The sequence below is a fragment of the Symphalangus syndactylus genome, chromosome 7 (genome assembly GCF_028878055.3).
Source record: "Symphalangus syndactylus isolate Jambi chromosome 7, NHGRI_mSymSyn1-v2.1_pri, whole genome shotgun sequence".
Classification (NCBI taxonomy): Eukaryota; Metazoa; Chordata; class Mammalia; order Primates; family Hylobatidae; genus Symphalangus; species Symphalangus syndactylus.
In genome coordinates, this window is record NC_072429.2 from 134,528,240 (window position 1) to 134,543,904 (window position 15,665).

Genomic DNA, 15,665 nt, shown 5'->3' on the forward strand with positions numbered 1-15,665 from the left:
GATGTTTCTCCACTGGGATTTGTCAGATTTGTTTTCATCATTAACTTGGGCTGATGAGTTTGGGGAACTAAAACCACAGAGGTAAAATGCCGTGTTTGCCACGTCAAATCAAGTATACGTACCGTCCACGTGACTTATGCTCATGTTACCTTGATAACGTAGCAGAGGTCATACTTGTCAAGTTTCTCCACTGTCGAATTCCTCATTTTTCTTTCTTTTCTTAATATATCCTTTAAAAGGAAGTCACTATGGGGAACCCCTAATTAAGAAGTGGGGAGTTACAGTTCACTCCCCCTAGGTGGAATATCTACAAAAATTATCTGGAACTTTTGTGCCTTCTCCCCTATTTATCTATTAATTGATTGATTCAGTCATTTCTCTCAGTATGGACTCATGGATATTAATTTTATACATTGTGTTACAATTCGGTGCCACTGTCTTTTCTTGCTCAGATTGTCTCAGCTTTGGTCATTGGGAGTTCTTTTAGTTGGCTTTGACACACACCCATAATTTGAGGGTTTTATTCAAACATAATTTGAGGGTTTTTTTTTTAGCACCTTCTTACTTTCTGGCGCTATACATTGCTCCAGACTAATCTTAGATATTTCTACTTCCAGTCCTAAAATCAATCATTTCTCCAAGAAGCTCAGGTTCCATTTATTGGAGTATGGTATTAGAAACCAAGATCAGGCTGCTGGCCCTGCTTGTTGTTTCTGGGGTGTGCTAAAGTCTGCGCTTTCTCAGCTGACATAGAATGGACATATATGTGTATGTACTAACCTATGTATATACACATATTTATGCATATTTAACCATCTGTAAATATAGTAAACTAAACATGAGTTCACACTGATGTCTCTGATTTTAATCTGTTCCCACATTGACCATTAGAGCCTCTTCGCTTTGCTTATTACTCCACTCCAACGTGAGAAACTGGCTCCCACGATTCTATTATTTAATTGTTGAGTTCCAGGATACATGTACAGTGATATCAGAATGGTTAACCTGTACTGACACTTCTTCCTGTAGAAAATAACTTCATCAACTATAACAGTGCTTATTTACGGTTTGTTTGGTTTTTTTTTTGCCTTTAGTCTAACAGACTTCTCTCATTTCTAAGTTTACTTTTCTCCAATCCCTTCAATAAAATTGTTTTCATATGCTTTAATCTAGTTAAAATGTTTGTTCACATCCAGCATTGCATCCTGAGAGTCTCCTACTTCCTCAATAATATTGTGGTTTTTAGTATGCAAACATGAAAATTCACTCTCTGTGCTGTGAAGTTATTTGGGTTTTGACAAATGCTTTGTGTCATGTATTCACCGTCATTTTGGTATCATACAGAATAGTTTTATCACCCTAAGCTGTAGTCGTTCAACCTTCTCTCCACTCCTTAACCTGTGTTAACTACTGATTTTTTTTTTTATCATCTCTCTAGTTTTAGTATTTTCAGTATGTCATACAGTTGAAAGCATACAGTATGTAGCCTTTCCAGAGTGGCTTCTTTCACTTAGAAATGTGCATTGAAGATTTATTCCTAGTTTTTGTGGATTGTTAGCTCATTTCATTCTACTGCTGAATCATTTTCTACTGTATGCATGTAACCCAGTTTGCTTATCTGTTCATCTATCGAAGGGCATCTTGGTTGCTATGAATAAAGCCGCTATAAACATTTATGTGCAAGTTTTTATGTAGGCATAAGTTTTCAGATCCATTGGGTAAAAACCTAGGAATACAACTGCTAGATTGTATAATAAGGCTATGTTTAGCTTTGCAAGAAATTGCCAAACTGTCTAAGTGGCTGTATACTATGTTGCGTTCCAGGCAGGAATGAGAGTTTATGTTTTCATATCCTCACCAACAATTGGTATATTCAATTATTTATTTTAGTCATTTTAATAAGTGAGAAGTGGTATCTCACTTTTGTTTTAGTTGGAATTCCCTAGTGACAAATGATGTTGAACATCTTTATTTGGTTATTTGCCATCTGTAGATCTTCTTTGGTGAGTTGTCTGTTCAAGTATTTTGCCTGCTTTTTAAATGGGTCATTTGCTTTCTTATTGTTGAGTTATAAACGTTTTTTTCTGTGTTTTGGATACAAATCCTTTATCAGCTAACGTGTTTCCCAAATATTTTCTTCCTTTCTGTGGCTTGTCTCTTTATCTCTTAATAGTGTCCTACACAAAGCAGAAGTCTATAATTTTAACAAAGTCGAACTGACCAATTTTTCTTTCAAGGACTTTTTTGATATTGTATCTAAAAACTCATCACCAAACTAATATAATACAGATTTTCTTCTATGCTTTCTTCTATAAGTTTTATGTTTCATATTTGGTTTTAAGATACATTTTGAGTTGATTTTTGTGAAAGATGTAAGGTCTGTGTCTACTTTTTTTTTTAGCTTATTGATATTCACTTGTTCCTGTACCATTTGTTGAAAAAAACATTATTTTCCATTGAATTGTCTTTGTTCCTTTGTCAGTGATCAGTTGACTGTATTTCTGAGGGTCAGTTTCTGGGCTCTGTATTTTGTTCCATTGATCTGTCTTTTCTTTCGCAAATACCATGCTGTATTGATTGTAGCTTTATAATAAGTCTTGAAATTACATATTATGAGTCTTCTAACATTGTTTTTCTTGTCAGTATTGTGTTGTCTGTTCTGGGTCTTTTGCCTTTCCATGTGTACTTTAGAAAATGTTTGTCAGTATCTAAAAATATATCACTTGCTGAGATTTTGATTAGGATTGCATTGAATCTATAGATTAGTTGGGAAGAACTGACATCTTAGCAACATTATGACCATGAACATGGATGTTACTCCTTTGAGTTCTTCCATCAGCGTTTTGTAGTTTTCTACATAGGAATACTGTACATAATTTTGTTAAATTTGTACCAAAACATGCAATTTTTTTTATGGCTTCTGTAAATGTTTTTGTGTTCTTAAAATTCCAACTATTTTTTGCTGGTATGTAGGAAAGCACTTGACTAGTAACCTTTTATAACCTTGTTTTACTAGCTTATTAACTGTAGGAGTATAACTAGCTTATTAACTATAGGGTTTGGGGGGTGTTGGGGACTATTTTGGGGGATTTTTTTACATAGCCAGTGATGTCACCTGTGAACAAAGGAAGTTTTACTTTTTTCTTCAAAATCTGTATAAGTTTTATTTACTTTTCTTGTCCTGTTGAAGTAGGTGGGACTTCTAGTATAGTGGTGAATAGTAGTTGTGAGAGTGGACATCCTTGCCTTGTTCCCAATCTTAAGGGGAAAGCATTCAGTTGCTCACAATTCAGTATGTTGTAGGTTTGCTGTACGTGTTCTTTCTTTTCTTGAGACAGTCTCGCTCTGTCGCCCAGGCTGGAGTGCATCTAGGTGGTGCCATCTAGGCTCACTGCAACCTCTGCCTCCCAGATTCAAGTAATTCTCATGCCTCAGCCTGAGTAGCTGCGATTACAGGCGTGTATCACCAAGCCTGGCTAATTTTTGTCTTTTTCCAGTAGAGATGGGTTTTCACCATGTTGGCCATGCTGGTCTGGAACTCCTGGTCTCAAGTGATCCACCCATGTTGGCCTCACAAAGTTCTGGGATTACAGGTGTGAGCCACCACTCCTGCCCTATGTTCTTTTTCAACTTGAGGAAATTTACTGAAAGTTGTCATGAATGAGTGTCGCCATTGACCACATGCTTTTTCTGCTCTATTTATATGATCACATGATTTTCCTACTGTGGCCTCGTTGATGTGGTGGATTGCATTGATTTTCTAATATTAAATCAACCTTATGTACCTGGAATAAATCCTACTTGGTTGTGGTGTATAATTCTTTTAATACATTATGGAATGGAGTTTGCTAATATTTTTGAGGATTTTTGTACCTGTGTTCATGAGGGATGCTGACTTCTAGTTCTTCACTTTAGTCTGTCTTTATCCACACTGGTTATGAGGAGGCCTTGTTCTTGTTCCCCCTCAGACCACATGTCTCATCCTTAGGAGGTCACAGAGCAGTTGGGCTGGTCACAAAGCTGGCACTTGTTAATGCTTTTCCTCCCCATCTCTGGCCAGTTGTAGCCTCCGAGGGTGATTTAGTATTTTGAGAGATACTTCCTTTGTCAGGTCCCAACCAGTGCTCAAGAACAGGCTGGAGACAGTCACCTCTGGCCTCCCTGGCTGGCCCAGACCGGTCCTAGCCTCTGATGAGTAATATAGAAATACTTTTAACGAGGCACTTCCAATGACCGGCCCCACAAATTGGGTTAGGAAGTGTTCCCTCTGCTTTTATTTTTTGGACAAGATTATAGAGAACTGGTATCATTTCATTCTTTAATATTTGATAAAATTCATTGAAACCATATGGAGTTGATGCTTTCTTTTTTGGAAGATCATTAACTGTTGATTAAATTTATTTAATAGACATAGGCCCATTCAGATTATTTAATTCTCTTTGTGTTGGTCATTATGAATCAGAATCAGTCACATTCATGTAAGTTAAAAAATGTGAGCTTGGAGTTGTTCATAGTATTTCTTCATTATTCTTAAATGTCCTTGAGGTCAATAATAATGAAATCCTCTTCCTCTCTCTCTCTTTTTTTTTTTTTTTTTTTAATTTGTCTGAGACAGAGTCACTTTGTCGCCCAGGCTGCAGTGCAGTGGTGTGATACTGGCTCACTGCAACCTCAGCCTCTTGGGTTCAAGTGATTGTCGTTGCTCAGCCTCCCAAATAGTTGGGCCTATAGGCACACACCACCGTGCCCAGCTAATTTTTGTGTTTTTAGTAGAGATGGGATTTTGCCATGTTGACCAGGCTGGTCCTGAACTCTTGGCCTCAGGTGATCCACCTGTCTTGGCCTCCCACAGTGCTGGGATTATAGGCCTGAGCCATCACACCCGGCTGAAACCTCTTCATTTCTGATATTGGTGTTTGGGCTTTTTTTTTCTCTTTAGCCTGTCTAGAGGTTTATCAGTTTCCTCAGTCTTTTCAAAGTCCAGCTTTGGGTTTTGATAATTTGCTATTTTTGGAAAATGAGTCTTTAGCTGCGTATTCGCTATCCCAGACACACTGAAGAAGGAGGAAGCTGATCTGTAGGCAGCCAGCCTCGCCAGCTGCAGTTTTGCTGGAGGGCCTTGTCCAGATGAGGTGCATCATACTGTGTCTGTATTCTCTGGGGTAGCCACACTTTTCTGTCCTTATATTTTCTCAGGTTTTTGCTTCTGTGGAGCCGTTCTTGATAGAGCCATCTCCTTCCTTCCTGACTTGAAGTCTTATGATTTACATTAGAAATACATGAATATGTTGAATGGTACCTCAGAAAATGCCTGTGTTTACTTAACCTAAGAATGTTGTTTTATTACCATGTAGTTGATACATTATTCAGGAAAGTACATTTTATTGTCTCTCTGGTGGAATTTTGGCATATATTTTGGCCTCTGGCTTTGCTCACAGCTGTTCTGAGACAGTTTTAGAATCTCTGTAAGCCTCAGTTTCCTTGTCCTGAGATAAGCAAGAAAAGGCACACCTCATAGTGTGGGAGTGAAGTTTGGGTGTGATCCTGACATGGCATCATATAGAAGTCTTGGGTGCCTGTGGCTTCTCCAAATATCACAGTTTCATACTCTGTATACTGACCAGAGATTAACTCCAGACTTCTATATTGTTGCTAGACGAACTGCCTAAATGACTTAATTTCCTTTTGACAGATACCTGTTTCATGTTTGCTTTAGTTCTTTGCTTGTGACTTCCTTATTCCTTTTTACAAAAATATAGAACATTGATTTTATTTCTGAGGTATAAATATATGTGAATAACAGAATGTTAGAGACTATGATAGATATTGCTAATTTGACCCTCTTGGTTACAGGGGAAGGGGAGGAGTTACAGCCCGGCCAGTTGGAGTTGTAGTACCACGAGGGACGCCAACTCCCAGAGGAGTCCTGTCCACCCGAGGGCCAGTGAGTCGAGGAAGAGGACTTCTCACTCCCAGAGCAAGAGGAGTCCCCCCAACTGGGTACAGACCTCCACCGCCACCCCCAACACAAGAGACTTATGGAGAATATGTAAGTGAAGGTGTCGGACAACAGCCTTGTTGATCACATTGACTTAATCCAGACTTAGCACTGGATATTGTACCCACGTACGCTTCCTCACCAAAGTATTCTACTTTGTTTCAGCAAATATTTATTGAGTGCTAAAGAAGTACTTAATACTAGAGGTATAAAAATGGCCTGATCTTTTTCATCAAATAGTTTAAGGTATGGAAGAGGAATTTGGGTGGTGGGGAGGTGTAAGACTAAGGTTCAGGAGGCATATTTTCAAGCCCTTACAAGAGTTTAATGTAACATTCTTGCATATTTCACTCCTGAATGGTTCGGTCATTTAAAAAATAATTGCCTGCGTATACCAAGATGGTTTCAGCCTTAACTGTTTCCTTTTAAGCTACTCTGCTGAGTATGGATTCTTAGTGGAAATTCTTTTCAGTGAAGAAAACAAAAGTTCTCTATTTTCAATTAGTGCAAATCAGTTTTCCATTTATCATTCCGTGATTCCTTAATATAATTCATAGACTGACAACATAAGAGAGAATAATAACCATGAAAGTTGAGGGGGAAGGGAATTCTTTGATGTCCTCATTTACCATAAATGAAGAAAATAAGAAGCAATGGATAGGTGATTCATATTAATAATTGAAATTGTTAAAGTAAGAGTATGTGAACCGTTATCAATGAAAGGGAAGCAGTAACAATGATAAAATGCAAGAATCAGTAGGTTTTCATGTTTTACTTTAGGAGAGATCTCTTGCTAGGTGCTCTGTGCCTCTTTGCATAGTTTCTAGAAGGTTGCAATAATCCCCTGGGCCTCAGACAACCTCTTCAGCCTCATGTGTGTGGCCACTGGTAAGATCAAAGTCTTTGTCTTGGACGTATTTAAGTTTTTGTAATTCCCTGAACATTCTGTGTCATCTTAGTCTTCCAGACCTTTGCTCGTACTGCCTCCTCAGCCTAGAATGGCCTTCTCATGTTTCATTTGACTGTCTCCTAGTGTCCTTCTACACTTAGGTCAACCATTGCCAGGGAAGTTTAGAGACAGTAATAGCTAACCTGTTGAGCATTACTACAGTTCTTACATTTCTCTCTCTCACCTAGCTTGTGAACCTCTGGAAGGGTAGGAATGGATAGCTTTTATCTCTTTATACTTGGCAGAGAGTGCCTACTGGGAGCTCACTGAATTGTATTTTAACAAACCCCGTAATAGTTTTACAAGTTTGTTATTCAGTTGAGGAAGGATGTGGTTCCTCTCTTCTCTTTGAATTCGTTACAGTTAGATGTGTTCCTACTTCCTAATATTCTTACCAGATGACAATAATAATTATGCCTCAGCTCTTCCTTAAATGCTGAGTCTCCTGAAAGTAGCAGAGACTCTAAAGGAGAGGAAATCTTAAATTCCTTTTAGGTAGGCCCAGTGTCTGTTCATTTCCACTTTGGCTTACATTGATTTCTTAGGTTTAGATTTAATACAGATGTGGTTGGATGATGTAGTAGAAATTGCCAGGCAAGTTGTGTGGGAAACCTGGATCCTGTACCCCATTTTACCCTAAATTTTAATATCAGTTAGGCAAGATATTTAACTTTTTGGGCTTCATAATCCACTTATTTCAGAAAGAACTATTGCCTTCATTACATATATTCATCTTTCCATTTGATAAAGACTGGATTTCTACCATGCGAGCCAGACACACATGTTATCTGTCTCAGCGTGTGTACTCTAATTATTAGAGTCTGGAAATAAATTATATAGATTAATAAAACTGAAAAATTCTTGAAAGATTAAAGTCCAAAGGAGGAAAAGCAAAAGCAAGAGACATTCAAGACATTTGGGTTTGCTGCTTGTACTTTTGATTTTTTTATTTATATTTTATTTTTGTAAATGATAGGAAAGGCATTAAAACAATTGAATTGAGAAGTATTCTGTAGGATTAATTTACTCCCTTGTCTATCTGCTACCAAGGATAGTGGGATAATGGCCCTATAGAAGATTACCTGCATCTTTCCAGAACCAGACAAAGGTTTAAGAGCTCTAAAGGAAAAAGTCAACCTTCGTTGTTTGATTCCCACACTCACTCATGCCTGGCACTCTTCCAGGCACTGACTGTTACTGCAGCTGTGATTTCAACACAGAGCCAGTGCTCTTTCTGTCACATGGTAGTGTTGCCTTCAAATAACTGACGGCCCTATCCGCCAGTGTTCTAATTTGGCTGGAATGCAGCATTTGCAATTTTATCAACTTCATACAATAACAAGTCTTGCACACATAAAACAGCAGTGTGCTTTCCAGGTGTGCTTTGGGTGGTGTAGTGGGACACCAAAGGAAAAGAAATACCATCATGAGTGCACCTCCTTCCCCGAGTTGAATTACCGTCATGAAGGGTTCAGATTACAAATGTTATAGCTTTCCTACTTAATTTAACATCTATTATTCCTGGCAATGCCTTTTAAGATTACTAGTCAAGAGGAAAGATTTTCCTCATTTAGCCTAGCATTTTGTGAGCTGCATTGGCACAGTTACAGTAAAAGCTTCAGTGGCTTTTTCAGTATAGTAAAAGCTTCACTGTGTATAACAAACTTTGCGGCTACTTGGTATAAGGAGTAGACAAAGCCCTTCAGCTTGCTTACAGTGGCTTGCCATCAGTAGCGCTGCCTTGCAGATACCCGTTTGACCTCATCTTCCTCCACTGACCCACTTTTAAATGAGTTTTCTACTTCCAACTTTTCTAATACAGCTTGCAACCTCTGGCATAACTTCAGACCTTGGCCATTGGTCTCAACTGTTTGAAATCCTAAAGATTACTCACCCATCACACTTCGTTTTGCAACATGGTAGGGGGAGTGGGAAATAAATTCTTCTTAAAAAAATTTTTTATGCTGGGCTCGGCGCGATGGCTCATGCTTATAATCCTAGCATTTTCAGAGGCCAAGGTAGGCACATCACTTGAGGTCGGGAGTCCAAGACCAACCTGGCCAACATGGTGAAACCTCATCTCTACCAAAAGAAAAATACAAAAATTAGCCGGGTGTAGTGGTGCACACCTGTAAACCCACCTGCTTGGGAGGCTGAGGTGGGAGAATTGCTTGAACCTGGGAGGCAGAGGTTGCAGTGAGCTGTGATCGCCCCACTGCACCCCAGCCTAGGCGACAGAGCGAGACTCCGTCTCAAAAAAAAAAAAAAAAAAAAAATTGTTTCTTGGATTTTAGATAGGGTGGGTGTATTATAAGATACCCAACTTAGAAAACCAAGGAGCTTGTAACACAAATAAATGGTTATTCATTCATGTATCAAATGGGAAATTTGGCCATCTTTGAATAACTAAAACTATTACATGGAACTAGAACATCATAAATTAGATTCTAAATTCCATGAGGGTAGGCACTCTCCCCCTCCCTCCCCTACCTCCCACCCACCACGCTTCACCTTTTTATTCCCAATAACTAGTATATAATGCCTGGCACATAGTAGGTCGTTAGTAAATATTTACTGAATGAATGAATGGTCACAAGATGGTTTTCAAAAATTGTCTCCTTCAGAGAACCACCACAGATGCCTTCTGTGTGATTTTTCAGTTTTATTCACATATCAATTTATATATAACATAGTATATAGCATATAGCTATGTAGTAGAATCATAATATGTCTAGTTTTCAAAAGATTATTAACTTCTAAGGAAAAATTCTATATCTCTAGGTTAATCTCTGGCTACTAGCTCAGTTTTTGGCACATTATAAGCACTTAGTAAATGTTTGTCGGATTGAACAACCCTATACAGAGACTTGATAACATTGTTCAGATGAAGATTACCATTGATTTTTTCTAAGTTACTGGTAAAAGCATGTGATGGGAAGAAATATGATAGTATTTGAGAATATAACTTGCCTAAGTTACTGTTGTCTTCTAGGGCTGGACGGGTAGCCACAGGTTACAAATGAATAAGATTAATTTTGTTAGCTCCTAAAGGAAACAGAAAAACCTACTGTAAATCTCATCTCAGTATAAAAAGGGGCTTTCAAGAAGGATGTAATATTTGATGAGAAACTGCTCTCCACAAGGCACTTTGATATATGTCACATTTTCCTTATAACCACCTACTATGATCTCTATTGTACAAATGAGAATTTAAGGTCAGGGAAGTTAAGTGCCTTGTCCAAAGTCACAGGACTGGTAAAGAAGGAGCAGATTCAGGATTCGAAGTTCAAGGCCTATGTTCTGTCTTGAAAAACCAGTACTTTAAAAAACAAAACAAACAAACAAAAAAAAAACACTGTTCCACTAGCCGAGATTATAAATAAAATCTCCTCATCTTTGGAGAAAGTGTAACAGATGCTGCGTGTTCCCTTCATCAGAAATGCCATGAAAGGGATTATAGGACACTGAATTAAATAACCTCTGTGTTCCTTGCGATTCAGTAATCCCTGGTTTTAAGCTCCCCGAAGTAGGTAAATGGAAATGAACTGTTAGGAAGAAAGGGATGATGTTCGGATTAAAAAAAATGAACAAAGTGCTACTAATACATTTATTGGCAAAAATAAGAATAACACTTTCATTTAAGAATTTCACAACCTCTGTATCTCTGAAAAGGGCTTGTCATTTCTTTGGAACTCAGAAATGTAATTTTTAAAAATCTCCTTGGAATATATCCAATGATAAAGGTTTGATTTCTATACAATGTGTTTGGCTATATCAAACCAACTCAGTTTACTTTTCATCAGCTTTCATTTAAAATTTACTATCTGAGGCCATTATTTCCAGAATAAAAGATGAAAAAAGATCACATCAGTGGTTTACTTAAACAAAATGAGGAAAATTCTATTTTTTAAAATCCTGCCACAATAGCTGCATTTTTCAGAAAGTATGCATTTCAATCTTTAAAGATACTAAGTGATTTTCAGATTATGTATACTTGCAAGTATTCTGATACAGTTTTAGGCCCAAGAAAAATTTAGTCAATGATATCTGTTTCAGTTATTTTTAAATAGTTACATTATGCCCATTTTAGAAAATGTACTATTAGCCAAAGTGAGAAAACTCGATAATTCACAGGTATTTCCTTGTAAAATGTGCCTCTTGAAATTCGTCTGATATTTCTCAAGGTGAGTTGGTAAAGATATTTGATCATTTATACTGTCATCTGAGCCAACTGTTCGTCGGAGTCACTGTAACAAAATATCCCCTGAGTGTGTGTCATTGAGATGAACATCTGTTAGCAAAGACATCTATTTGACTTTGTGATTATTATTACAGGAGTACGTATGACACAGTAGCATTTGAGTAGGATAGGCTAGCCATTGGTAACACCAAATCCATCTCTCAGTAATTCTCCTTTTCAGAATAACTCTCAAACAAGATAATTTAACATGGTTAGCTTTTTTCCAAAATGAAGAAAACAGGTAGTGGATGTTTTTTCAGTCATTTAAGTATAAATTTGGGACCTTCCGCTCTACTTTTAACTTAGTAAAATTAGATATAATTACAGTAACTCCTCATCCCTTTTTGGAGAACAAGAAGTACCTTTTTTCCAAAATGACATCGATTTATTATTTATGTCCAAATAATTAAATAACTGACAAATTAATTAGAATAACCCGGTACACATTCAATGAGAGCACTTTAATAATTTAAAATGCTGGTGTAATTACACAGGAAAGCATGCCTGGTGTGTCCTGGCAGATCTCAATTCATGAATTTCTAAAGTGAAACCATTTTTTATAAATTGTTTTAGGGTCAACATGCAAAGAGAACTCACAATCTGAATAAATCAGCATCCCCCTAACACTCAGTATGGTAGTTTTATTTATTATCTCTGTAAGATCTTTTTCATTTCCGTTACTTCACCTAAACACTTGCATGTTATTAGCTACTGAAAGGAAAACTGTTTCCTCTTTACTACTGCTCTCAATACGTCACTTTTGCACTGTATGTGTAGGTTGTGTTCAGTTCTCTGCAGACATCGGCTGTGTGTCCTGCAGTTTAATTCTGACACCAATTACCAGGAGTTAGCACAGACCCCACAGTTAAAGGCTTAGTCCCACTTGAGGTGCCAGTTGCAACTGGTGGGCCCCCAGGTTACCCACAACTTGTGTCGGACTTGGATAGAAATTGGAGATTCCCACAACCCCTTTCTCATGTTTGATAATTTGTTAGAACAGCTCAGAACTCAGGAAAGTAGTGTACTTTCTATTGCTAATTTGTTATGAAAGGATACAGGTCAGGAACAGTCAGATGGAAGAGACACATAGGGCAAGGTGTTGGGGATGGCATTCCATGCCCTCTCCAGGCAGCCACCCTCGCGGTACCTCTGTGTCTTCACCCAGCCTGGAGGCACTCCAGACCCCTTCAGCTGGAGATTTTAATGGAGGCATCACTACATAGATGTAATTGATTAAATCATTGGCCATTAGCAATTGACTCAATCTCCAGCCCTCTTCCCTCCCTGGAGGTCAGAGGTGGGGCAGCAAGTTTCAACCCTTTAATCACAGGGATGGTTCCCCTGACAGCCATCCACCTCTCCTCTGTCCTTTGGGGCTTTCTGGAAGTCATCTTATTGATGTAAACTCTTCTGTGATTGAAAGGGGCTTGTTATAAATAACAAAAGGCCCTCCTTTCACCTTTATTGCTCTTATCACTTAGAGAATTCCAGGGGTTTTAGGAGCTGTGAGCCAAGAGCTGTGGAAGACAATCAAACTATACATTTCTTACTATATCATAGTGTCAAAACTACCAAATCTAAATTTCTAACTCTGGTGTCATCTGTTCACGGTCCCCTCTCCCTGAATGCCCTATAAGCACTTTGAAAGCTGTGATATAGACCAACACAAAGAGCCTCATTCTTCCCCAACCAACACAAAGTGTTAAGATGAGTGGCACTACCATATAACCAGACTCCCAAGTTCTAATTCTTTCATCTTCCTTCTCTGTATTCAAATAGCCACCAAGTCTTTTCACTTGTTCCTCATGAATAGCTGTTTGATTTCAAGCTCATCTACATTGCCGTTGGTTTTGTTATAATGCTATTTTTGTTCACTATTTTATTCCCAGCACCTAACATATAGTAGTCACTTAATAAATACTGATAGTTTGGATAAATGGATGCACAACAGACAGAGGTTGTCATAGCCTCCTCAATTGCACCTTTGCTTGTAGTCTTGCTCCAGCTCGTTCCTTTCCTTAAATAATGTATTCTTCATACTACTTCCAGTGTACTTTCTAATATCTAACATCGGATATGCTACTGCCCTCCACCTCCCCCCATAAGGAAGAGAACTAGTTGAAAATTCTAGAAGGATCTTAGTCTCTTCAGGATAAAGTTGAGACTCCTCTGCATTGTGTTTAAGGGCCTTCCTGAGGCCTTTCATCCTCCTGTTGACTAACCGACTGTCATTTTGCATTCGGTCTATCCCAATTGCAGTCCCTTAAACATGGCAGGAACTGTAAACTGTTTTCCCCAGCTCTTGGCTCCCTTTGAATGTGCTTTCTTATTTTGTCCATGCCAACTCTGTTTACTATTTATAGCCTTAGATCATGGAGCCTTCTGGACCTAATCAAGCATAGTTAGCAGCATCCTTCATGTCCCTTTAACAAATTGTACCCACCTCTATGTTTACTTACTTGTCCTTGTCCTCAGTAGACTGTGGGATCCTGTAGGGAATGAACTATGTCTTTGTTTTATCTTACTATACCCAGTCTCACAGGACCTGACATTTTGGAGATACTAAGTAAATGTGTGGAGGATGGATAACATGGCCTTTGTCAATGCCAGCTAATTCTGTGTCATGCCACGTGTTATGTATACTTTTCAGCACACTTAGTGCAATAAAATTGAGTATCTTAAACAAGTTTTAGCAAACATAACAGGGTCCACTTAGTGAACTAATAAGTATGAAAGACAATGCAATTTAATATAAAGATTATTATTCTGAGAGGCAAAATACGGTCATGTATCCCTTAACAAAGGAGATATATTCTGAGAAATGCATCATTAGGCGATTTCATCATTGTGTGAACACCACAGAGTGTTCTTAGACAAACTTAGATGGTAGAGCCCACTACCGCCTAGGCTATATGCTTTTAGGTAACAAACCTGTACAGCATGTTACTGGACTGAATACTGTAGACAGTTGTAACACAATGGGGCATCTGTGTCTGTAAACATGTCTAAACATAGAAAAGATAGAGTAAAAATGTGGTATTACAATCTTACAGCTCCATTGTCCTATATGTTGTCCATAGTGACCAAAATGTCATTATGTGGTATGTGGCTGTACTTGGTTTCTAACCTCCCTTCTCTTCAGAGTGACCATCTGTTGTGTTTTTATGCAGACTATTTAACCTTTCTGGGCCTGAATCTTCTTTTAACCTGCAAAATAGGTGTGATGATACATAGGTAGCAGGTTAGTCTAAATGATGTTCTTAACCTCTTTCCAACTTAAAAAGTCTGCAGTGGTTTGAGTATTTTTGGCAAAACTTGGTTTCCACTCTCATCCTAAAGATGGTTTTTGAAATAAAAAATTGTGTTTTCATCAACTAGAAACCTTTAATTGAAAAGTAAGTTACAGAATAAACAAATACATGTTTTAATGATGGTAGAAACAAGCTGAAAATGACTAGCTGTGAGCCTTTTGAATTCTGAAACATCTTGAAAAATGTTTTACAAAATGAGATTTAAAAAATACAGACTTGCCATCCCTTAAGATGTATAAACTAAAATTGCCTTAGGAATTCTAATCGTACTATTCTCTAACTCATTTAATTATGATTGCATCAGCTCTCTATTCATAGGAAGTACTTATTATTCACTAATATCTCTTGATATCTCAGTGTTGTGTAATCAATTCTAAGCATTTGAGGCTGAGCTGATGGGTTAATCACCTTTAAAGGTGAGTATGGTAGGGCATTTTAAATGTAGTCATACAAGCTCATAAAAATACAAAAACACTTTTTTTCAGCAGATATTTTTCGTTCTTTGATTATCTAACTATAAGATGTTTGTTGAACAGAGTGTGGAATCGTCCTTAAATCATCTCCGGAGGCTTGGTAGTGCCTACTTAAGAGAGCACTAGGTACGTTTTCAAACTCACACAGCCTATTAGGGCAGAGCTAGAATTTAAAGCCCAGCGTTCTGGCTCTAGAGCCCACGCTCCAGCACCCTGTCAATGTATTCTAATGGAGAAGCTAACAAATAAATGGGAAAAATTATTTAATCTCTTTGGACATCAAAGTTATACAGAATTTTGAGCAAGTGATACTAAGGAATAATCGGTTTTACCAATCCTTCTGCAACTACTGCAGGATATGTTATTTCCTCATAGGACAGCTGCCTTTGGTTAACTTAATCCAGGTTTAAAGAGTCAGAGATAGTTTTGAATAGGAGCAGAAATATAAACCTCCTGTTGTACGAGCAGGCCTCCCTTGTCTGTGTTCTCCAGCTTCACGACTCGCTAAGGCTGTGTAAGATGAAAGTTGTCTTGAAGAAAACACTGTTGCTACCATAAATGGTGCCCTCATCTGTACATGGGAATAGAGGGACCACTGTTTTCTCTTTGTGATAAGAATAAACTCTTCTGAAATTTTGATGACTAGGAACATCAGTGAAGGCCTTTAGGGGAAGTGAAATGTATTTTTTAGTAT

At 38.0% G+C, this 15,665-nt stretch overlaps 1 protein-coding gene across 5 annotated transcripts in view; it reads left to right on the plus strand.

Moving 5' to 3' along the window:
• The window catches only part of KHDRBS3 (KH RNA binding domain containing, signal transduction associated 3), a 197,591-nt gene that overhangs the window by 117,682 nt on the left and 64,244 nt on the right, over positions 1-15,665 (plus strand). For all 5 annotated transcript variants that reach the window (XM_063643566.1, XM_063643565.1, XM_055287334.1 and 2 more), the window contains exon 6: positions 5,854-6,049. In XM_063643566.1, the coding sequence (XP_063499636.1) occupies positions 5,854-6,049 (196 nt within the window). The remainder of the gene's footprint in view (positions 1-5,853; positions 6,050-15,665) is intronic.